The sequence below is a fragment of the Falco peregrinus genome, chromosome 11 (genome assembly GCF_023634155.1).
Source record: "Falco peregrinus isolate bFalPer1 chromosome 11, bFalPer1.pri, whole genome shotgun sequence".
Lineage (NCBI taxonomy): Eukaryota > Metazoa > Chordata > Aves > Falconiformes > Falconidae > Falco > Falco peregrinus.
This window is the reverse complement of record NC_073731.1, coordinates 10,634,869-10,660,622: the sequence shown is the minus strand read 5'-3', so window position 1 is coordinate 10,660,622 and position 25,754 is coordinate 10,634,869. Positions and strand designations below refer to the sequence as shown.

The 25,754-nt window shown below is 43.0% G+C and overlaps 1 protein-coding gene across 2 annotated transcripts in view; it reads right to left on the bottom strand.

The window, feature by feature from the left end:
* CRIM1 (cysteine rich transmembrane BMP regulator 1) overlaps window positions 1-25,509 on the bottom strand; it is a 188,329-nt gene extending 162,820 nt beyond the window's left edge. Inside the window, exons 1-2 of one of the 2 annotated variants that reach the window (XM_055816289.1) lie at window positions 24,753-25,509; window positions 10,765-10,938 (exon numbers count right to left, since the gene is read on the bottom strand). In XM_055816289.1, the coding sequence (XP_055672264.1) occupies window positions 10,765-10,938; window positions 24,753-25,104 (526 nt within the window). In that variant the 5' untranslated portion in view covers window positions 25,105-25,509. The remainder of the gene's footprint in view (window positions 1-10,764; window positions 10,939-24,752) is intronic. The other variant, XM_055816288.1, reaches the window with a different exon arrangement.
* Window positions 25,510-25,754: the final 245 nt, after the last annotated feature.

Genomic DNA, 25,754 nt, shown 5'->3' with positions numbered 1-25,754 from the left:
CTTCAGATGCATCCAGACTGGCTTTTTAAAAACATAGTATTTTTACTCAAGTTGTAAAATCTTGATACTAATATTCTAACCTGGCTTCTAAAAGCATACAAAAGATTAGGAAGTCGTGTTCCAAACTTGCATAAAGCAATTAATACATAATGCAGAAAGACTCAAAGCACAAAGATAAAACATTGCTTTTGGTATTACTCTGTCCCCTATTCACTTCTACAAGAAGTCTGCAATGACAACTGAGAAGAAAAAAACATCAGACCTACACATGTCAGTGTGCCAAAGAGCTGGAAGCCCCAGCTCAGATGGCTAGAATGTCAGGCATTTCCTCCGCTGCTGTATGTGACTACATCTCCTAGCCAGAGGTCAAAAGCAGATCTGGGTTTCCAGTGTTGGGTCTTGTTTTTCAAATGTTTGTTTGTTTTAAATCAAGGGAGTGTTTTCTTTGCCCTTCTAAAGTTATATGTTAGTGCCAAACATGTTTAACATTTAACATTAGTGCATTCATTTATAGAAGCTGCGATTCTGGCATATGTATCTGACAAGTCATTTAAATTCTAGCACCTTAAATTATGTAGATTGGTTTGTCACTATGACAACAATTTTTACATGTCTCTAGAACAAAGTTGATCATACAAAAGTACTATTTGTTCTCTTCCTAACCAAAGCTAAAAGTTACTGAAAGCTTTACCTCTCCTGGACAGAAACACAGAATTTACATCTTTTAACGTAAGTTGGCATAACATATCTGATTCTAGACAACCTTTTTAATATTCATCAAGTAACTTACATTATACACAGGGAAGGAATTTTTCTTTGATTTGAAGAGCAAAAATTTAAAAAATACTTTGAATACAGAACACCCGAAGGAACCTTGAACAGAGAAGAGAATATGCAGGAATTCAGGAGGAGGTAGAGCTATTGCTTATCAACACTAAGGCTAATAATGCCTTTGGTTGAGGGTTTTTTTTTATGAGAAAGCCATTCGACCTGTAGGTCAGTGCTTTGCCTATAGAGCACCCACCACCACCCCCAAGTATTTGTGTAGAGGAATCCTTTATTGCTAACTGGAAGCACAAGCATGTGCCCAAAAATGAATTGACAGCGAACAGAGAGATGCCCCAGCTTTTGCAGCACAGGCATTTTATTTCCAGGCATCCACAGAGGGCACACACGTACCACTTACACTCAGGTCCAGTGCATAAGGATGCTGGCCAGAGCATCATCTCACTGCAGTGTCACCAGGAAAGGTGCAACCGAGTCCCAACATGCCCATTTACAACTAGGTAGTTTCCATACCCTTAAACAGACATTTGGACTTCTGTTTGTACTGTGAGCTATACCATTGCTAACACTCTGAGGCAGAGTGAGACATCCTTCTCAGAGATCTTTGTAAGAAGAACTTAAAGACCTGGGGTTTTTCTGGGAGGCAGGAGGGTGCAATCAAGCAACACCTGCTCACTCTGCCCTTCTAGGATCAATATAACAGGCAAACAGAACTAAGAAGCTTGGAACAAAACTTCTTGCCTAGATCATTAGATCAGGCTGTCAGTGACCAATCCCAGCTAGTTAGACTGAAGCTGTTGTATGTACAGGAAAACCTGAAATGGTTTTGCACATACCCACCCCTCCCCCCCCCCCCCCTTTTTAAAAGGGAAGGGCAGACTACAGACTTGTCACATGCATCACCCAGATCTAAAGCTACTAAATTAATAAGGACTGATAACCTGGAGGAGAAAGGTTAGTAATGCAAAAAAATTATTTTTGGTACAGAAATAATTTTGGGGTTTTGTATTACACTAATATCACAATTCCATTGCAAATATTAATCATTTTGCTTTCTTACAGGGTGAAAATCTTATATTTGAAAACTGATAGGGACATCCTCTATTACTGTATTAATTAACAAGTGCTTTTGCATATGGGGGAAGTAAGTGTTTCATCTTCTAGTAGTGAATACAGATAAAAAAGCAGGCTCATACACATTTTTGGAATGTTTAAGTTGGACTGAGTTAAATTCTTCTGAGTCTTGAAAAGGGTACTGTTCAAGTATCCTTGCTCTACTTAAAAGCTGCCAGGGCAAACCAAACTTACTAAGCGTCCTACCTGCAGCCTGTTCTGAAGTAGAGTCATTGGAAGTTTTCCAGAAACACTGCTCTTTCTCCTTTCCCCTCCCACCTTCCATCCTCTGCAAGGGATTATCCAACTTCAAAGTTTCTCCAAAAGCCAACCAGTTCACAGGATCTTGCTTTGCCTCTAGTCTCCATCCCTCCATCCATCTTGGAAACGAACATTTTGTTGATAATGCTTTATTCTATTGCACAGAAAATTTAGCCTCATGCTGTGGAAGCCGCATAATGTTTGTTCTATTTAGAGAAAAAAACACAACAGAACTTCACAAAATAATTCAAAGCCTAAATTTGGAGACAAAGATCTAAAATAATTTGTTGCCATGCTATACAACCATTCAGAACTACAAAGTATTGGTATATCAGTCTTTAGGAGACACAACTGTGAAGTTACTGGTTGCAATCAAACAAACAAACAAACAAACAAAAAAGAGACAACTTTTTCCAATAAATTATTCTTCATTATTTACAGAGACATAACCATTGTATTAAAACTGTCACATTGGCCAGTATGCCACCGATAGAATATCACTGGATACATTCATCCAACACTCAGTTATCTCCATCAGCATCAATGCTGCATATATCCAAACAAAACTTGCCCTGTCAAAACAAGACCTGTGACCCAGGACATGAAGTGCCACAGGAATATAGCTTTCTGCTAGCATGCCACATTAACCTCATGTTTACATTCCATTCAAATTTGAGATCTGAGATCTTTGCTCAAGTCTCTTCTGTCACATGTAGGTAACTTTTGATCCTTAAAATCAACACCGCATCTGGAAGTGTTCTGCTAAGAGTGACCCGCTTCATTTTCTCTCTCTTCCCCAACTGGAACAGAGGTTAAGGTCAAGCATTCATTAAAACCTCTAACTTGCCACTACAGTTAAAGCGGACACAGTTCAGCACAGCCTGCTTGCCAACATGGAAAAGAACATTTGGCAGGCACTGACCTTATCAAAAGTTAAGATCTTACCAGCTGTAAGGTAACTGTCCTTTCCCGTCTCTTACAGAGGGTCCAGGTACAATAAGTTATCTTGTATTCTGTTTCAGATGAATGCAGGTAAGCATTTGAAACAGCAAAAGGTGAGAAGAATGCGCCTTTGTCTTTAGGAAAAACCACGCTTTGACCATCCACAGCAGACTGCTAGCTTTGTAGGATGCATTTGTCACGCAGCCCTACCCCAAGGCCTACAGTTAAGGTTACACTTCTGTCCACAGCCATCTCAGAAACTGCAAGTTTTCTCTAAAGAGAAGTGTCACAAGTTGAAGATCCTGTACCCTCTCTCCATAAGCATTCCACACCCCAGGATTTGGATACAGAAGAAAAGGCAAGGCTGGCATCTGCCCAGCAGCTCACGTGAGCTCGTATTAGCACAGAAAGGCAATAAACTCAGTCACTATACAGTAAAAACACCACACATTTACATAAAATGGCAAGGAAAAAATAGAAATGTAAAGATACAGTATTAGTTACAATCGTACATGACCTCTGTGATGCTAACAATTCCAGGGTTTTTCCTAAACCAGCTACTCACTTTTGGGTTCTTTCTTCAGTCTTCCCTCCGAACAGTTTCTGCAATGCAGCTTTTCCCCCGTTAATACAAACAGCATTATTCATAATCTAATTAAGCCTAAAATTAGGTATCTGGCCACATCAATACAGAGATATGAAAGTCAGTTTTCCCTTTTGATATCTTTCTGAAACTTCTGCAAGGTTTTCTTACTGTTAGCTTGAAATTTCATGGCACAGATGTTCTCTGTGTGACAACTCATTTTAAAAATAGGACATGCTGAAAGAGCCAATACATTAGAAAAAGATGATATTTCCTTGATCAGGGAACAGTTCTCTGAGGAGTTAGAAAAAGTGACAAGTCCTGCAAATTTAACAGTGCTCTGTTATGCTCTGAAGGCAACTGCAATGCCACAAAACCCTCTCATCAATTAATGAGTGAGCTCTCTTCCTTTTTGGTTTTGGGAAGATTTCTTTGTATATTCAAGTTTATATCATTATTACTAATCTGAACCATTTCCACATCAAATGTTTTTTCCTTCTGTATCTACGCATCCAGAAACAAAGCCCAAAAGCTATACTGCTATTTTCCTCAGTGTTTTCATGTGAAATTTTGCCTTCAAATGCATTTACTTGGCTCTCACAAGCATGTTCAAGGGTAAAATCTGGACCTTTGCCACAACCACATTCCTTATTGCGAATGCATGCCAACCTTCAAAGTTCAGTTATTTGAGCAAAAACATACGTTAATTGTTATGCGAGAGGAGTGGAAAGTGTATCAGATTAAGCACATATGAAAGTATTTCACTCCCCTCCTTGCTTGATAATTCAGCATAAAGCTGGATTTATTCTGTTCTAGTTTTTCAGCATAGCTGCAGCCATTAAGACCACACAAGTGAAGTTTAACACAAAATCAGACACAACAACAACCAAACAAGCATTCAGAATAAAATTACCTTCTCATATTTGTTATTCCAGGACTGGTCTAACAGGTACTGCAACATTTGCCAGCATAAAGTTATTCAGTTACATGTAAAAAATAATGGAATGCAATGAGTATGTTGCAACAAGCCGGCTTAATAGATGCCAGTGATTTAAAAGGCCTTTTTCTTTCACCTATGAAGGACAGCAGTGAATAGCTCAGAAAGGTGCAAGCCAGGTAGCCAAGAAGCAACTCTTAAAATAGCAGTTTCAATAACTTAGTACCAGCAGCAGGTTTTACATGCAAAGATGCAACTGAAGGGTGTCTATTTACCTAAAGCATTAAATGCATCTTTCATTGAAGAAGGTAGAAAATTATCCTTCACATATATTCTGAATACAGGGGTTAACTTTTGACATGGAAAATGCTCACGCTTTTGTAGAGCATGAACTGATAAAGAAAGTCAATTGGTTTCTCTGCTTTAAGAGCCCAAGTGTACACTGAGAGATCGTGACACAAAACCACCACCTTTGCTACGACCAGTGGCACTTAGGTTCTCCATAATACTTGAGAAACCTTTATCTGTGTGTCACACCAGTCCCTGGTATCACCAAAACAAACACAGCTGCTGAATTATATTAAAGCAGCAAACTAGTACCAGGAAGTTTCTCATCTTTGCGAGAATCAGCAGACTGAATTTTTTAGTAAATGCAGTCGAAGAGATCCCATCCTGAAGTACAGCCCACCTAGTGAAAGCCTGGATGCTTCTGATCCACAACTCTTCCCTCACTTCCCAGAGAGGGGAGAGGAGAGCTGTTTCAGCAGGGTATGGTTGTTAAAGGAACAAGTTACCACTGCAAAGACCTGCTGCTGCCTCTGAAGGGGGGTGGCGGCAGGGCACACCGCCGTCCCACCAGCAGCTTGTGGCAGCACAGACCCTGACCTGCTCTGGAGAGTAGGAGGAAGAAGAGCGGGCTCAAGGACATACTTCGGTTCCTATTCTTTAAAGCTCTGCTGGGCCATCTGAACTGCTGCCAGAGTCTAGCACAGAGGGATAAAAAAGAAGATGCCAGAACAGGAGAGTTGTAATGAAAGTACTGAGGCTGGGTCATGTCAGACAGACACTGACTTCCTAGTGACTCTTCATACATGCTAGGCAAGCTTGCAAGGTACTTGGTCTGGCACAACACAAGTTTTCAATGCTACTACCTACCAGTGCCCTGCAAATGTATCTTGATTAAAAAAAACCCAACCAAACAAAAAACCCCCACACAACTTTCTCCGCCACTTCCCTCACCCCCAATCCTCAGTGTCTCACGCAAAGTCTGAAGAACTGACTCTTCTGTACTGTCCACAGCTAAATCTTAGCAGATCACAACTACAAGAATGTGTCGATGCAGCTTATTAGACTTAAGCCTGTTACTGTGGCTCAGCAGACAGATGGCATCTCATCACTTTTCACCCTCTGGCCGTATTTTCCACAGTCCACTCCAACAGCCCAAGTTCAACCAAACTGTCATCGTTAGCAGTCTCTTGAATAGAGACAAGCTTTCCAAGCTCAAGAACACAGGATTTCCTGAGCCATATCAGAGCAGGCGCTCATCAAGACAATAACCAAAAGCTTTTCAAATAACAACAACAAAAACCCAACACAGGAATCTATTATTACTTAGGTACGCGATAGCTTTTCCAGACAGTTTCTTTCTAGCCCCAAATATGTGTATTTCCTCACAGTAGGATGGTTCGTGACCTCCTTGCAAATCGTGTATATGGTAAGTCGCTGACGGCCCATACAGGGAAGCAGACACTTTAAGCCTGGTAATAGAGCTGGGAGACCTCTAAGGCCTCAGCATGCTTTACACTATGTGGTACTCTACGCAAGTAACAAGTCTTTGAACATTTGCAATACATCTACACGAAGATTAGTTAGAAGTTAGCTACCAAGTTCTATGACAAAACCAATCCTTTCAAATGTATCCAACCCTATCTGCCCAGGGAAACAAGGGCACGGGGTGGGGGTGACAAGGGCATTCAGTACCGGTATGACTGAGACCCCACACCAGCCTCTCAGTCCTTTCTTGCAAATAGTCCTTCCTTTGCAAATAAAAAAAATAGGGTTTTTTCAGCACCCCTACAGAAGTTACATGCATTTGGGTAGAGATTAAAGCAGACTCTCCTCATTACAGGCTGTCCCAGTCAGGGCAGAGCAAGGCTCTGGGAGATAAAATCAAGAACGTGGCTTTCAGGCCCTGTCAGTGCCACCTACACCACACAACGTCAGAGCCCGTGCAGCCCAATTTTGGGAAGGAAGGACAGATAAAGTTGCCCTATTTGCCTCATGTAGCTTGTTTAAGTGAACTGGGGTGCGAATGGGATGAAATAGGTAGGCAAAGAAAGCAAGAAAAGGAGGCAGAAAAAGGTAAAAATAGAATGCAATATGAGGAGCCCAGGAAGGCAGGCAGACACAAGCCGACAGGGAAAGATCCTATACCAAGGTAACAAGAAAAACTTTGGGTTAGCTGGGTAAGCAAGCTAGAACTGACATCAAGCCCAGAAGGGAAGACCACACACAGCCTGAAAAGCTTCAGTATAAGACAAACTAGATACAAAAGGAAGATGACTGGAGAGGCACTTGAAAGGCAAGGCGTGAGCGCAAAGAGACAGAAGAAACCAGAGCACGTGCAAAAGCCCCGACCCCTTAAGCACATACACATTCGTATCTGGAGATGGTACTTCAGATTTCAGCTTACCACTTGTTATTTGCCAGGTCATACTTATGGAACGGATTCTACACCTGCAGGCAGAGGCAGCCATACAGGCTGATAGAGCTGGCACCTACAGCTAACGCTATGCACTGGCACCAGCACCTCCTGTGCACAGACCTACGTATACTTAGCATGGTTCAGGCAGCCTAAATACATCCTTCCTTCTTCTTTCAAGGAAAGAACAACAACAACAAAAGAATAATCCAACAAAACAAAAGAAAGAAAAAAGAAAAAAAGGAGATAGAAAGAAAGAAAAGCCACAGAATTCATTTTAATCAGAACAAGCAAACCACACTGACCTAGCACCACTGGCCTCTATAACCGCCTTGCCTCAACTGCTCAGGAAACTGAAAGACGGCTCCTCAGTTAAATGAATTTATACAGCCCAAGACAATTTGTCATAGCTATGCAACTTTAATGAAATTCCTCCAGCCAGAGTTTCTCTAGATGCCATTGTATACTAATTTTCTAGGTTCCAATTAGTCAAATACTCTGTAAAGTTAAAAAAGTTCCCTTGGTAGGACCTTCTCCCTTCCCAATTACCTCCATAATTAGAAGGAAGGCTACCTGACCCCTTTTTCCCCTCAGCAGTATGGGGTTAAGTATCTTCCCTTGCCTCAGTTGTGTTATGGAAGTTCAACAACATGTGAATGACACACAAACTTATAATGAATATCAAAATCTTGCAGAGTGACACATGTCACTGAACAACACAAAGCATTTTCAATTATTTAGTAAGTATCCTCAAAGTAGAAAATACACAGAAGTAGCTGCTTAGATGGCACTTTTCTTCTAAGTTTACTTGAGAAACTCTGATCATGGCACATGGCACAGATGGATATCATTCAGGTGCTCAACTTACATCTTTCTAATCACACTGTGCATTTAATTACCATATCAAGTCTGGTGAGGAAAGGGACATAAGACTACCCTCTCTTGGTCTTACTTTCCATGCCAGTGGATTCTATTAAGAGTATTTCAAGATCTGAATTACTATTTTCAAATCTTCCTGCTATTATCTTCAACAGACAAGCCAAGAGTAAAGTACACATCAGTACTTTGGATTTCAGGAAAATCTTAGACATATTTAACTGATCTTACGAATCACTCCTTTTTCCACGATAATACAGTTTAGGACTTAACTTGCCTTAAAGAAACTGAAAGATTTCTTTGTTTTAACATGCTCAAAGAGCCTGTTTTGTTTAATGCCCAAGCATGTTTCAGGTAGACTTTCCAAATGGATCAAATCAACTTCTAGGCTTTAAATTTTGAAAGCCTGAAATACTCAAACAGCAAATAGCGGCACAGACACACCAAAGTACCTATCCCATTCTACCCAAGAGACTTGGCTTGCTTACTGAATAGGGATGTGGCAAGCACGAGGGGAGAAAGTTACTCTTCTTTTCCATTAGCTTAGGTACAGGATGAAGCATTAATTGAGTTTTAATTACCAAAACAAGTAATGCATTTAAGGAAACAGCCTCCATAAGCAGTTATGATTCAATTCCCAATCCTATTTTGAGAAAGAGGGATAAGCATTTACAGTGCAAAACACAGCAGGCAGACTTAACTGACTACTGCTGTCAAATGCAGACAAATCAAAGTTATGCTATGACTTCTGCCCTTCTGTTAGGAAATATGGATGGCTTTAACTTCAAACATTCCTCAGTGGCAGGGTTTGATAGTCTGAGGATTCAAATGCAAATTCACATCCTTATGAGTAAAAGCTGGACTGTTCTAATACTCAAGGTCTAACTGCCAGATTTCTGATACATAAGGGTACCGTTGTTGTTTTATCACTATCTTTCCTACCTGTGAAGGATTAAAAATCAACGTGTCCTAAACTCTTCTAATATAGTCTGAGGTTTTGGAAGAACATCCTCCACTTTACGCCCAGAAAAGAAATAAAACCAAGAAAATGAAAACAAAAAAGAAAAGTACACCTCTGAAAAACAACCGCACCATCACTGTCATGCCAGACAGTTTACATGTAGCATATTGTTACCACCTGGCTAAGCTCAAAAGGCAGCTCTTTTTAAAATGCCACTTTAGCCGAAACAAGCAGCTGCTGAAGGCAAGTTACTCACAACCTGCTTTAGCTATACCATTCCACAAACTTAAGTCCATTTCTTCCAAGCCTGCAAAAAACAAAAAGGCATCCCACAAGAGATTTTTAGCAAGTTAAACACATGATAAATTGTCATGCCATTAGAGTCCTGCTGAACTACTACAGACTTAGTCACACATTCACCAATAAAAATAGAAGTAGTAAGGTTATTTAAGAACCCATATACACTACTGCCCACTACTGCAACAACAAACAAGAGGCCGGAGGTTGTGCCTCTCCTCTTCCTAGACCTACAAAACAACACAAACCCACGCAATGCACTTGGTCATGACATCAGTCACTACAGGCGTACAATGATAACAAACATACTTCCACCAGCTGCATTTTTCTCACAAGATCTCCTTGGTTAATGTAAAGCTCAAACCCACTTTTCTTATCACAAAAGGACTACAACAGATGACATCAGATCACACCTCCTTAACTCAAAGATAGCAACTTTAAATATGGTTAGTAGCCTTATAAATACATTTACTTTTGCAATATGACTTTAAACCAATGTTTAAAGTAAAGTCATTAAGCAGGTTCACACCACTAATCAACTTTTGCATGTTCCTGGACACTTTGGAAAATAAACAGTAATTACAGCATCATAGAAAGGACCCAAGATCAAAGCTTTGATAGCTGTTCAAAACAGTCCTAGAAACACATCGTGGGAATTGAATTCCGACTGAATTTTTTTGAGCGAACTCATTTCCAGTTCAGCCATAAGCAACAAAAAAAGCCAAAAAAAACCCAGACAAAAACCCATCATGTATCCGTGCAGTAGCATAAACGTATGTGGCGTAATGCAAGTCTAATCAAAGGAACACAAACTGAAAAATATGAGCATTAAAGTAATGCTACGTTATGTAAACCTAAAGAAATAACAATTCATGCATTCATACAAGAAAACATACAAGCATAATCAACAACTACTCCTTTTTCTATGCCTTTGCTAACACAATCCACTGTGTTTATTCATGGTTCAGTCATATATCAATACATCTAAAGGGAGTTTTCCCCACTGCTTCTCAGCCAAAGATATGCTACGGTAGCTATCATGAACTATAAACAGAACTGGTTTAGTCTTAAAATCTGAAAACATCATAATACATAGAGTAGTAGCTTCTTCCAAACCTATGCATTCAGAAGACCAAGCTTACCGAAATCCTATCTTCCTTTAAAACATACAACTGTCTTCTGAAAAGTACAAGACCACAGGTATCTGAAACCACCCAGGTCATGCTAAAACACATTAAACTAGACCCTAGCTTTTCATCAAATGCACAAAAAAATTACTAACTGAATTATGGAAGACAAGTGCTTACCTTCAATCCTTTTTAAGGCCGACAGGCAAGTATCCCGGCTTGGAAATTCAAACGGATTATTACAGGTCCGAATGGTGTCACATTTACATTTCCCGTTGATTATGTTACAACCTGTTATAAGGTTTTCATTGCATGGTTCAAATCCAAGAAGCTGATCATCATCCCAGTTTTCATCTAAAATAAACAAACAAACTCACTCACTATTGGATTTTGGCTGTAGCATATAAATTCAGCTGCTTTGGAGTTGGGTGCGATCTACTTGGAGTTCAACAGTGCTAAACAGAAGATAACACATTAAAAAAAAATAATGGATTAATCTAAACTGTGGGGTTTGCCAAATACCATGTTTTGCAGCTGTTCTATTGCCCATTTTGCTACAGCTACTGGCATTGTTTACTTCCATCTGTATGAAAAACTATGATGTCTCAGGGAAATGCATAGCTGTAGTACAAATGACTGCTATTCTAACTGAAATAACTTTTGCAGATACTTGAAGTTATATTTATCATGGAAGTGAGAATGCTGGACAGAATCTGCAGCTGTTACAGAAGTCAAAATTGAGTCAGAAAGAGAGCATTTTTAAACCCGATTAAAAATACATCACATAGAATTCACTCCACAGAGATAACTTTTTCATTACAAAAATACTGCAAGATGCCAGGCCTCCAATTCTGTAATATAACCAAAAGTGATTTTTCCAGCACTCCTGGACTGCCATCCACACTCTAGGAGAATTGCTCAAGCACATCACGCTCCTTGCTGTCAAGGGGCGGAGGGATAGCTGGGCCGGAACGAGTCTTTCTGCTCAAATAATTCTGCTTCTTTCCAATGAGTCCCGTCAAACGTGTGTAATTGATGTTCCCACTGCACAGCTGCCCATTTCCCTTTTAGAAGGAGGCTACATGCAACAAGATGCTCCACTCCACCCCACCACCACCCCACCCCACCCCCGTCCAGGAAGCGATAAATCCAGCTGGTAGAGTTCCACCAAGATTACCAGTCCTACAAGATCTCAGCTTCCTTAGGTCAAGTGCACACCCAGCAACATCCCACCAAAGCAGAAGTTTAAGTAAGACATGTGCTTTTTATGCAAGATTCAAGAAAATAAACTAGTCATTAGGTATTCTTCGCTACAGAGCACCAGATCATTTTCTAACCTGGTCTGTCTACCAAAACAAGTACCACAAAATATTCACACAGAAAGTCCACTGGCTTCTAGTAATGACAAAAGAAACAAACATTTATTATCAATCTTTACATCCTCATATTCCACAGCAGCTTTCACGTCACACCTTCTGGTAGGTTCACCTCAATTTTAATATACACTACCAACAAGCAAATTTCCGATACAGATCCTGCCAAGAAACATCTGAAAAAAAAAAAAACCCAAACCAACAGATAAACATCTTCCAGCTATGAAGGGCGGGGGGGGGTTGTTGGTTTTGGGGTTATCAGAAGTGTCCTCCAGTATGGGAGGCCACAGCCAAACACAAACTCTTTGTCATTTATAGCCTGACACTCAAAAGAAGTCTAAAAACCAGTAGTAAATAACAGTGTACACACATACACACACACTCTGGGGTTGACATGCAAGTACTGTCCACTCTAAGAAACATGCAGAACATGCACTAACCTGCAGGTTTTCCCATTTGGGGGAAACACCTGGAAAAAGCCATTTACCTATCAAGTAATGGTGCTACAGAAAGCGCCACAGCCAACTCTCAGAGGTATGTTTCTCCCTGTACAACTACTTGCTTGCTTTCTGTTGTAAGTCAGCAGAGTACCCTGCTGACAAAAAGCACCGAATAAAAACCAGGTCGATTTTAGACATAATGAAGGGAACTTCCATGGGAACCCCATGGCTCTTCTACGCCATAAAAACAGCAGAGGAAGGGCAGTCATTAACCCCAGGAAGTAATTTGTCTTTTTTTTTTTTTTTTTCTTTTTTTTAGTTAAAGTTCATCTATCATCCCATACAACAACTCTATCAATAAAAGCCAAAGGAAGCGTAGAAGTTCCTGAAGAGAAACTATTAAAATTCTTTCAAGAAAAGATGCCGCTTCAGTAACGCTTGGGACACTTGGGACACTTTCATTGTGAGGAGGCCACGCATGCAGAGGGAGAAAAAAAAAAATCATGAGAATTTGGAGAACAATAATACATCCTGTTTTCGAGAAGCCGGAATACCGCCTGGACAATTTGTATTTTACAAATCACAGCAGTAATCCACGTAATGACAGGAACAAAAGAGGCTATAGTTACACTCCAAGACTTGGTGTTTCCAATTCTGTAACCACAGGGACCACAGCTTCATCCAGATTGGTCTGTTCAATGGTCTTAAGAAAACTGTTTGAATCATTCCTTGTTTCTGACACATAGGCTTTCCTCCCTTACCACTGTGGACAGGCTGGCCCCCCTCCCCAGAGCTGCTCTGCCCACCAGCACCCCGAGACCAGCATAGTGCAGACAGGTGGAGCCCACAGACGGGGATGACAGCACGCTTTTGCTTTTCCAGCACACCAGTTCAGAGCAGTTCTGTGTCTCTGCCCAGTGGCATTTCAGCAACTAGATCTTTTCAAGGCTGACAGAGATCAGCGGGATACCTGTTACACAGGAGCGGCTCACCCCCCGTAAGGTGGTACCCACCTGGCATGGGCAGCAGGGCTGTTCCTCGCTCACGGCAGAACGCCTCGATGCAGATGCACCACACGCTGCAGCACTGCCCAAAACATTATGTCACTTCCAGGACAGGTTAGTGTTCGATATCTTGCCTGCCACCTCTCATGGCTTCTCGGATGGGAACAGAAGAGAGGGTACATACGAAGCGCATGCCCCAGTACTAGGCACACTTGAAGTCTTCGGTGCCACAGCCCCCAAACTAGCTTGGTAGCCATTAAGAGGACAGGAGAGAAGAGAAATCCCTCAGTAATAATTGCAAGCTATACATCTAACAGCTGAATCTTGAATCATTCAGACAGGAAGAATACAAATCCAGTTCCAGCCTGAACATCTTTTGCCAGTCTGCTTTTCACACCATTTTGTCTAGAAATACGATTGCTATCAATAAAGGAACAAACATGTCATAAGAAGAGAGCTTATTTTAGTTTAGTAAATCAATGCAGTCCAGCATGATCTTTCATGCAGACTTAAGACTCCTTTTGCTAGTTGATTTTGTCCTTTTTTTCAACAGAATCTTAAGGTCCCATTAAATGAGTACTTGTTTACTACAAAGTAAACCCTCAGAAGTCATATCAGTATAGGCAGAACAAAATTCCTTGGTACAAAAGGTACAACCACATGAGAGCACTCGCATGAGCTAAAGGGATGAATCCTGTGTCTCACTGCAATGCAAAGCTTTAGTTACTTGATGAGAAGGCATCTAGTGCTGTGCTTGATGCAGGTAAGCGGTCATCCAGTAGTACAGCATTGCTTCTTCCTTTAAAGGTCAGCAGTATTTCAGCTGATAATGGAAACATGTCTTGAACAAAGTCTAGGCTCCGTGAAGCATATAACCTAGCCTCTATTACTCCTGAGATAATCATGTCCTGTGGACTATTCAGAAAAACAAACTTTTACACACCAGTAATCTGGAGACCTGGGACAGTTCATGAACAATTTCAGACCGCAGAAGCATTTTCCTGCATGCTGTTTGACCTCCTCTATGGCTTCCTTCTAAGAAGAGTGCTCTTTCATGCGTACCTCTCAGAAATCTGGATGATATGAAGGAAGAAACTGAGATTTAATCATTTGTGAATGCTTTACTTCTCTGCAAGCAGAGTTGACAAAACCCAAATGTAAGAATCTAAGAGCCTCTCAGGCTTCGGTATGCACATCTTATCCACTAGCTGACTTCAAGGACATTTAAAAATATGAAAAACCAAGTAGGTGTTTAACATTCTTGAGTTTTTACAAACAATCCAGCTGAAAAGCAGCCCAAGTAAACTGTTAGTTTTCATCCAAACTGATCTCAGTTTAGCTGTGCTTTCCACCATCTCTGTGCTGGCATGACCAGGTAGGGGCAAAAAAGGGACGGGCCACTTTTTAGTAGTCTTGAGCTGACGTTGGATTGTTATATAGCCACTCAGCTACCTATTGTACACTGTCTAGAAGTGGTTCCCATGTTCCCATCAGGCCGATAGCTATAGCTCAGAAATCACTCTTTCAAATCATGTCTACCTACATGCATTTCTTCACTCCTTCCAACTCATTCAGGCAAGTTTCCTTTTCAGCCAGTAAAGCAGTTCTGCATTTACTCAGACCAAAGTTAAGCCTTGGACATAGCTGGGGTTTTTTTTCATTCTTTTAAGTGTGCTTTCATACCATCAGGAAAGCATGCGAGGGGAGGCATCGCATTAATTCCAAACCTTTTCCATTTTCTTCCATCATTCATATAATCACTTGCTTTCTGCAAAGCAAACGTTTCAGCTTGCTAACAGTTCAAGTGCTGCTCTGGGTTGCTGAACTCCCGAGACCTGTCATAGCATGCAGCTAGAGTAGGGAAGAGGATTAAGGCATTAACAAGTTGAGCAAGAGGTCCTTAAACAACAGGTCCAGTCTGCGAAACATGCCTCTGGTAAGCAGCATTCCATCACTTCTTCCATGCCAAATCCCACATACCAGCACTCAGAACACAGCAGCACAGCAGCATGCAAGGCACGATGCTCAGGACTGAAGCATTTACATCTTCTTCACCTGAACAGCTGCTCATGTTTCCAGAAAAGCATGCAACTATGAGAAACTAACTTAGAGCCTTATTTTACTGTGCGTTTATAAAGTACACAGCAGCTCACTATAGTTGCAATTGTTGTCCCCATATGCAAAGGACCATCTCAAAACAGGTGCAAGTTAAAAGTACAAGGAAAGACCTTTTAAGAGGCTCCTTCTTCCCTGCTTAAATTTTTTGCTTTCCCTTCCTTTGAGTTCCCAATTCCTTCTGCCTGCCACAAAATCTTCTCTTTTGTGCCCCAACCCTTCTCTTCCTTTCTGGACATTTAATTAATATCAGCTACTGTTCGGAAAACCATATACTGTTTTCCTTCACTGTTTATAAAGATAAGGCATCACCTCAAACCAGCAAGCAACATGCTGGAATAGTCACTAAATTATCACTGCTGAACATTAATATACAAGCACTGCACCCACAATAATCTTAAATTCCAAGTCGGGGGGGTAGGGGTGGTGGTAAACATAACTGGAGTGAATTGAGTGAACTCCCATAATTCACACTTAACCACAGCATGTTCCTCAGCTATGTCTGCCTGTTTAAAGCGTGACAGGCAGGTTCTCAGGATACTGAAAGAGCAAGGAGACCATCAAATACAGTGCTGATCTGAAAATGAAATAAAGTCACATCTTACAGACTCTTGCATCCTTTTAAATCCTGCATTTGAAGGAGAAGAGAGAACGGGTTTCACAGTGACACAGAAGTGATCACTACTGGGACTGATACTGCCCTATGGGAAAGGGAGGGGGGGAACCTTTCAGAAGCTTCTCCATCAATTCAGACCCAAGGTCTGAGCCACACCACTCCCACACACTGGGATACACAACAGCATTTTCAAATCAGTGGTATTCATTAAGATGGTATGAGACTCTGAAAAGATTCTACAGACTTTCTAAAATAAAAAAAAGGAAATACTTCTTGCCAGTAAGCTTTGGCTTCTCTTTGAACAGGAAAAAAAAGAATGATGGAAAGGAAATTCATGTTTTGGAGGAGCTGAACAATAGAACTGACTAATCACCACTAAAGAATGCTTGAAACCCAGCCCCAGACCTTGAAAAGCAGCAGAAGGGAAGGCTAGCCTTGAAGTGAGTTTGAGCTCATGTACTGGCTGCAATCCTCTCCCCTCTCCCAACTTACTCTATCAGTGAAGCCATGAACTGGGGACCAGAGCTGGCAGAAACTTTTATGGTAAAACACCCAGCTGAGAGTTTTATGATAAAGCAGTTTTCCCACCTTCTGGAAGGGTGCACTTTCCAAAATCAAAGCTTTATGTGAAATGTGCATCAGTACAACAGGGTTTTGCTGCCTCCTGATAAAATTTCTAGTCAAAGCTAGACAGCAAAACCACACCATAACATTTAGATACCTCAGGAACACCATACGTGTAAGGCTCGTCTCAAATCTGACTGCCTGATTTATCTTATTCAAGAGCGTGTATCTCAGGTGATTCCCTGGTATAGCGAGACAGATTTTCACTGCAGCAGCTCTGCATGTGTCTCAAGGCAGTTATTTCATACCAAGGAATGCAGAAAGTATTTAAACAAACCAGCTTTCCATATAATTATCAGAAACTCCACAATAGCCATAAGGAAAGCAATGAGATAAATGGAAGTGTTAAGCAAACCACATGACATAGACAACTATTTCAAGTGTTATAGTTTTCCCTTGCCCACACTGTCTGCAATATTTCAGTTCTCCAGGTACCACCCCCCATTCCCGCAACAAGACTGGACGCTATGTCCAATAGCCTTCTGCCTCAAAAATGTTTGGAAATAATAAGTAATTAGTTTTGAAGTCTGACCCCTAGACATTTAAGCATCTGAAGAAGAGACTTGCAAGTGAGTTATTTCAATCTTATGACCAGAACCATGTCTTCTTTGTAAATAGTTGACTGAAAATACTACGTGGTGTCCCAGGGTTTAATGGGTCAGCCACAGCCTCTGCCAGTACTCCCTTGATTAGAATGAGCACGGACAGCAGAGTTTCAGCTGTCCCAGCAGATTTTTCTTCTAGCTCTAGAAAACTCTTTAAAAAAAAAATATGCTAAAGCTTCAGCAAAGGGCCAAACCATCACATCCATTTTCCAAAGGTGGATAAAATTCCAATTCTTTTCTCAAGTTGCACTCTGTACCTACACTCTTCAGAAGCCTGCGTGTACAGCAGCACGCACCAGCTGCATTGCAAACAAGTAAGCTGGCCGGTAGCTTGCACAAGCTGCTCAGCAGAGGCAAAGCTGACAGGAGGAGGAAGAAGTTTTGCCTAAGACAAATTCTGGAACAGAGATATGAATAAAGCAACCTATACCACGAGCAGCTCAAACTACTGGAAGAAACCTGATATCCTAAACCTTTTGCCACTTTCTCCCCCCAGTCATTAGTGCAGCATCACTGAACACCAGAATTGCAGGATGGTTCAAAGGAATTACACCTGATTCCTGAAGTCACAGAAGACCACAGGAAAATCTCTACATACCCTGGATTTAGAATTAACATCAAGGCTTTTTCCTTTTTCTAAAGCTTAACTTGGACATCAAGTTCAGTGTGTCTGTTATCAAAGCAGCACATTTTACTTTAGCAGATGTAATACCATTATCAGTATGACCCCAGCTCTTTATCCACAGACCATCAGTGAGGGGAAGAAAAACCTCCACATACATTCATCCAACCTTTTTAGAAAGTCCTGAACAGAGCGCAACACAGGCTGTAGCAAAACACTGAAGTTTAATTAGTTTCAAGGATAAGGGACCCAAGAGAATGGTCTCTCTCTGATTCAGAAAGATTACACTTGCTAGATCTTTCACTAATTAAAAAAACACCTGAAGCCTATCACTGTCAAGACAGCTGGCTCTATAAGGCTTAAAGTTTTGGAAACGAGTAAGAACATAGGAATGAGTGCCTGCCTGTGAGCCAGTGCTTTCCCTCCTGTCCACAACCCTATGCTCTCCAGTTTGTTTTCTTATTGAAATACTTGCATGCTCATGACCCTCAAGGTGTTAACATGATTTGCAGGTGCTGAAGTAAAGTTCTCAGTATACCCAGTGAAAGCTGCTGGGGAGCTAATATTGCCTCTGGTAAAGGCAGTGAACTGCGTTCATTCATCTCAATACATTCTTAAGGGCTTATTCCCCCCAAACGTGGCCAAACTAGTCTGCTTAGACTAGAGCTCCCTCAGGGACCCTCTTCTGACTCAGATGCTTATGTGGAATTTTATCTAGTTTGTATAAAGGCTGTCTTCCCATGTTAGTTTATACTGCTAAGTTTCTCCATATACGTAAGTTTTCTGTGTCAGTATCCGTCATTTTCCAAACTACATGCGTAAATACCAAAAGGGAGAGTTAAAACATTATCTTGCCAGACTACACAACTGGTGTCACCTGAAGTCTCAGGCAAAACCCTGAATTCACCATATCCAAGTTTACATTCCCTGTAGATTAAATGCATTTGCAAATGAAAGCGGTTTACAAGTCACAAGAGACATTTAATAGGTCACTTCTGCAAAGCATTTAATCCATTAAAACAGAGAAACATTTGGTCCTGTCTGCAAGATGCTGTAAACTTTATGCATTGAGATGAAGAATCCTTGAGGAGAGGCAGAGGAAGGAGGGGAAGAGGAAGGTATTTTTGAGCCATACTAATGGATTCATTATTGCATAATATGCCTGCCAGTCAAATGACATTTTGGTTGACTAAGTACTACACAAGAAATTAAATTATGCAAGTATACTTGAATCAGCTGGAGGGTGCTTAAACCAGCAAACATGCCTAGGAGTGCAGAAATTACTATTTGACAAGTTTGAAGGTAGTTTAAAAATAAAAAATAAGAATCTTTATACCCAGCATGATTCTAGGGAATCTGATGAAATAACCATTTTCTTCAGGGAAAAATTCACTTCAGCAGAGGATGCTTGACATACAGTCATGTGAAATCAAATGGTTTAAAAAAAATAAAAATAAATAAAAGCGTATTCCTCTTAAGAGATGTGTAGTCATTCAGCCTATCCACAGTGATATTTCCAGTTTTAAACTGTGCTGATCCACAAAAAGCAAAAGCCTACCAATTCCTGTATCAATATCCCTCCTCCTATCTGAGTTTTCCATTTAATTTTTGTTGAAATAGTGGAACCAAGTGATTTCTAAAATAGAAACATGATGCCCAGAAACAGAAAGGAAACCATTTCCAAGTCAAATACGCACCTGATCTAATTCAAATTCCATGCCATACTCAAAGATGCATGCTTTTACTGATGTTGCGATTTCGGCATTGACACAAGACGGAGTAGAAATAGCTTAGAAATCACCCAGCCTGTGCTTATGAAGTCAGCGTGTGCCTAGGAAGTGTTTCCTAGGGGGTAGGGAAAGGGTCTGTTAAATATGTTAAATAAAAAAAAACCCTGTTAAATATGGTCAAGACTAGCACGTGAGAATCTGAACATTCACCAAAGAATTAGTTCTCATTCCAGTTTCACAAGGTCAGTAATTTTCGTGATAGTTTTTTTTTGACACCATGAATAATTTTTACATACATACACACACACAAAAAAAAAAGTCTGGATTGCTGACACCCTTTGAACCAAGTATTTTGACTGTCTTCATGCCAACAATCATTTAGTGCATCACTTAATAATGATTAAGTCCCAGACTTAATCATCAGTACTAACATGCGATGTTAGCGGAGGAAGTCCTGTGTACACACATCAGAACTATTTGGACATCTCCCTAGCCACTCAGAGTAAGATAAAAACCCAAACAAAAAGTTAAGGTATCTGGGCAACACTGCTCCAGTCAAACAGATATAAACAACCAGGTTACCCACATGCGACTTCTAAATTACCTGAACTTCAGTAACTCTTACTCAAAGCAAAATACTACCTGATCTTTAGGGGTCTGGACCGCATCATGGGCAAAAAGCCAAGCATGTTGTATAGAAGTCTGTCTGGAGAGAAAGCATCACGTGCTATGCTTTGGGTCCATGACCCATTAGCTACAGGGCATGGGTCTGAAGACAACTGAAAACAAGTTTCTCCCAAGGGTACTAGCTACAGAAGTTACAAGAAGCAGCACCACTTATGGTAAAAATACTAGCAACAATTATTTTTTTTAAAAAAAAAAAAAGCTAAGTTTTCAAAGTTTCCTTTCCTCTCATCAGCTCCAGGTTCTCTGCAGTTTGGTTACATACAGTACAGTGTGCCCTTACACATCATACTCTAGCACATGTTTCTACAGGAGGAAAATTAATCCACAGTAGGCTTCATGGTGCATGGGAGGGGGACGGGACGGGGGACGACATGACACCCAAGTTCTCACTGCTTGTCCCAACAAGGAGTCAGACAGGCAGTAATGCTCCAAGTTCCCCAAAAGATGCAGTTCAGTAGAAGAGTGGATATTAGGAAGAAATTCTTTACTGAAAGGTTTGTCAAGCATTGGAAGGGGCTGTCCAGGGAAGCGGTTACGCCACCATCCCTTGAGGTATTCAAAAGACAAGTAAATGTGGTGCTCAGGGACATGGTTCAGTGGTGGGCTTGGCAGTGTTAGGTTTATGGTTGGACTCAATAATCTTAAAGGTCTTTTCCAACCTAAATGATTCGATGATTCTAAGATACCAGGACTAGCCACAGCAGGACAAGCTTCTACCATCCTCCTAGATGATTAACACGAACACATATACTTGCCTCAAGTCTGCTACAGCAGCTTTCTCCTGGTCCTGAGGGAACTCTAGTTCAGAACCTACACAATAAGCAGACAAGCCCCAAGTACTCAAGGCAAGCCTTAAACTACCTACCATCAGCAAAAAGAATATAGCAGTAACTGTATTCATCCCCCCAAAAAGAACCCCAAACTCCACCAAAAGAACACACCAAAACAAACAAAGCGCTGTATGTTACTAGTAAGTTACTAGAGCAGAAATACCTTCTTTCAATGACTACACAGTGTTTAATTCATACGGAAGTATGTTCTGAAAGGAACACAAGAACAGTGTGAGACTAGCAGTTCTGTTAACTGTGCATTTCAAATATATTGTGAAAAGTTATGTTTCTATTACACAGTTAAAAATAATTTCAGCTCAGCTCATTTTCAGTGTTATTTTACTTGCTACTGTTATGCCTTAGAAGAGCTGAGCAAAGCAATCAAGGCCTCTTCATCTAATAGCACCAGAAATTGGCGAAGTGTTGAAACAGACAAGAGAGCCATCACACGAAGTACCTTCAGAGTAACCGAACTTCTCTGGCAGAGCTTTTCCAAGGCTTTCTGACGCCCCAGAAAGTGGGAGCTGTGCCCAGCCGGACTGCTGCAGAAGCCCAGCCTCAGGTATTTTGGGGGAACTCCAAGCTAATTAGGGGATGGCTCCAGGTCTACCTTCAAAGGCAGAGACCCAGGGCAGTCCCTGCTTTGAGCTCAAAATTTCTCAAGGTTAAGAGTGTTTGGAAGGGGCTGCAGGCTCTAACACCTTATGGAACCAATCCAGCAGCATCCCTGTAAAGCCAACAGAGGCTGGAGGTGTGCAAAGTCTCCCAAGACTGCCCTTCACGAAGGGTACCTGCCCACGCTGGGGGAAGCTGACCTCAGAATTATTCTTTAGCAAGAATGCAAGGACATTCACGAAGGGCATTTACATACTTCAGGATAATGCCACGAATGGAGCCTTAAAACTGCATAAAGTTAAGGTGGCGAGATAAATGAGGAATTCCTCCAGATTTTAGGATAAAGGGAAGAACCCAGAAGCAGCAACATATTTCATTAATAAACACTGGTTTAACCAAGACTACTCCGTTTCTAGTTTCAGAAATGGAGGCTACCAGTGACAGGTGCCACAGAGACTTCTCCATCAGGTGTTACAGAGTTCACTTATGCTGAGTGCATTAAATACTAAAACTGAGTTAATGGACGGGTATTTTTACCTGCTGAAACTCCAGCTCTTAAAGCTTTCTGTAGCCCAATATGTGTTGATACTCTTGAAATAAGACACTGCTGAAGCTTCAAAAATGATAAAAAATATGCTTATAACTATAGCCAGTAGGGGTCATTTCAGTGTAAAAAATTGCAGTGAAAGAAAAAGCTAGAGACAGGGAGGACAGTAAAAATACCAATTTCTATTCACACAGTTCTGTAAGTCACTTCCATTTACTCCTCTCTGAACTGGGGCACGAAAGGGTTTGCACTCCCAGCAGACAGGATTTAAAAAAAAAAAAAAAAAAAAAAAAAAAAAAAAGTACCCTTCATTTCATTAATGGATAAAGGCACGGCGTAGTACTACTGGCACATCAGACATCACCAGCCTACCCTGTCGCATGTGTGCCTGTAAACTGCACAACTGTTTGGGTCACCTCAATCAAAAAAATAGAGCTAATCAACCTTGGTTTAGTCATCGGAGGTAGTACATTAAGTCCCCTTTTTTCCTTGCTGCCACCCCTCATGCACAACACGCGCCATGAACACCACATTACTCCTGTTGCTTAGAATGAGGCAGTTTCCTGACAATTCAGTAATAGGTATTCCAGGACTATTTATTAGGCTGACAGTTTAGCTCAGTTGCTTTTCATTTCTGAGAATGAAAACTGAATAGATAACTTATCTCCTTAACTATTCCTATAGAGACAGCTGGAACTAGTTTCTAACCACAACACTAACTGAAATGCAATCTTGCCAACAAATGCTTCACACTATTTTCAACAGTAGATGGGACGTGTTATGAGTTGAACTACAGCAATGTACAGATTGCATCACTTCAAAGGAATGAAATACTCCTAAACTGCCAGGGACGTTCGTACTGTGATACAGTAAGGGAGTTAGAACATTTAATGACTGCAGGCTTTTAGTTCCTTTAACCGGGGGATGTGGGGGGAGCTGGCGAGGGGGTAGCTGTTTAAGCCAAGCTTTTACCTGAAAACATGCAAAAAGAGAAGACTCATCCAAAACCAGGTAGGTTTTTAAAGTACCTTCTCCCCTCTTTGCTTGCACTTTTCTACCGAAGAAAACTTTTCCAATACATATCAGAATAACGAGACAGAAAGCCCACAGCACGTATACATGTTCAGCAACATGGTCTCAGCCAAGCTCTTCAGAGTAGTTTAGGGCTATTTTTAATCGTTTAACAATAGAGCTTTTAACCCTGGAGCTCATCCTACCCAAGCACCAACTGCAGGGGCTGATGGCATTGGTTCCAGCACAGGCAGGACGCGCTGCTCTGCTGTGATCTGCAATTTATTTGTCAGGGAGGCAAACGGCGTCCTAAACTAATAATGAGCGCCGGGACAAAGGTCAGCTGCCCCCTAGAAACGACCGGTTTTAGCTCGCTCAAAACAGCGCATCATTTTAAATGCCCGTTTCTCGGCGAGATGCTGCCTGCATAGCTCCCCGGCCGTGCTGCTGCCCTCTACCCGCCGAGCGCCGCCCGCCTCCCGCTCCTTTTCCAGAATTGTCGAAGCTCCCGCTCCGAGTCTCACATACATTTACACATATCCCAAACTACTGGTTATTTGTAATCTTTTTACAGCGCCATGTTTTCCCTCAGCTTGGGGGAAAAGGGGGCTGAAGGTACAAGGCAAAAAGAGCCTAGAGGTCTGCCTCTCGCCTCCGGTTAAATTATAAACTATAAAAAATAAATCGCAGGGACTCCGATAGATACAAAATTCGAAAGGGGGGGGTGGTGGGTGAACTCCTCTTGCATTTCATACCAATTCATCACCTCCCAAGCAGCCGGCAGGAAGCTGGAGTGACTTTGAGAGGAGTTCTGCCCTGGGGATTTCTGCCTCCCCCTTGATGCTCCAGCCGGGAAAAGCCACCGCTTATCATCACACACCGAGCGGGACAGGCGGGCAGATATTAAGTGACAGGAACAGGAAGGAAAACTTTACAACAGATGATCTGCCTTTGTGTTTCCTTACGGAGGAGGGAATCCGGAACAGGCATCATGTGTGCACGACTGACCTCCGCCGATCTCCATCTGCCAGACCCTTCCCAAGTCCTTTACCAAGGATTTTTAGCTGGGCATCAGTAGCTGGTGGCAGCTATTAGCAAACCAGTGAATCCCTACGGAAAGCGAGAAGTGGAAGAGCCTGGAAGTTCAGGCTGAGAAAGTGAAGGGTGAAACTTTTAAATAAGGATGAGGTTTTTTGGGGAGGGAAAGGCTTACAAGACCCCGGGGTGCGGGGCAGGCGGGCGGCGGGAGGGAAGCGGGACGCACCGGCGCGGCGTCCGTGCCCCCCCGGCCGGCCGGTACCCCCACCCGGGGACGGCGGGTGGGCGGACGGTGTCCCACCGCCTCTCACCTTCGCAGACGCCCACTTCGTACTCGGTGATGGAGTCCCCGTTGAGCGGCGGTCGGATGACACAGCGCAGCCCCCGGTCGCAAGCCCCGTGCAGCCCGTAGACTCCCCCGCAGCTCTCGTTCCGTTGCCGAGCGCACATGAAACAGCAGCCGCAGATCCCCAGCACGATGCTACCGGGGCAGCTCTTCGGTTCTTCGCATTTGGACTCGTCGCAGGGCAGGCAGACGAGAGCCCGCGTCCCCGACTCGCCCAGCAGCAGGGCCAGCAGCGACAGCCACCCCGCCGCCGCCAGGTGCCAGCCGCCGTCTCCGCCCGGGCGCCTCCTCCCCGCCGAGACCGCTGCCAGGTACATCCCGGCCGCCGCAGCCCGGCCTGGGCCGGGGGAGCCTCTCGGAAGCCCCCGAGCCGGGCGGCGGACCCGAGCGCGCCGCGGCTCCTTCCCGCCGCCCCCGCCTCCGGCCCCCCGAGGAAAGTTTCCTCTCGCGGCGGCAGCGGCCGCTTCAGCCAAACTTCTCCTGCGGGCGGCGGCTCCGCCCGCTGCGCCCTTCGGCAAGCGGCGTCCGTCAGTCCGTTCGCCCCCCGCCCGCCGGCTCCCGCAGCACCGTCCTGGCCGGCAGCGCGGCGCCCGGCTGCGAGCGAGCGGCTGGGCTCGGCTCCGCTCTGCCCCGCTCGCTGCCCGAGTCCCGACTCGCCTCCTGCCTGCGACTCGCCCCGCTCCGAGTGCGCCCTCTGCCCTTCCCCCATTGGGCGGTGATCGCCTCCGCCCCGCCCCGCCTGCCCGCTAGCGCGCCCTCATTGGGCGCCGCTCAGGCCAGCCCTCCCCGCCTGCCTCCCGCCCCCCCGCAGCCCCAGATCCCGGGGCCGGGGAGAGACGCGGCGGGGGCGAGCGGCGGCCTGGGCCTCACAGCGCCCGCCGCCTCTCCCTCCGCCTGCCCCTCCCCTCCCCCGCCCGGGGCTGCGAGCGCCGAGCAGGAGCGCGGCAGCGGCGCCAGACCGCGGGGA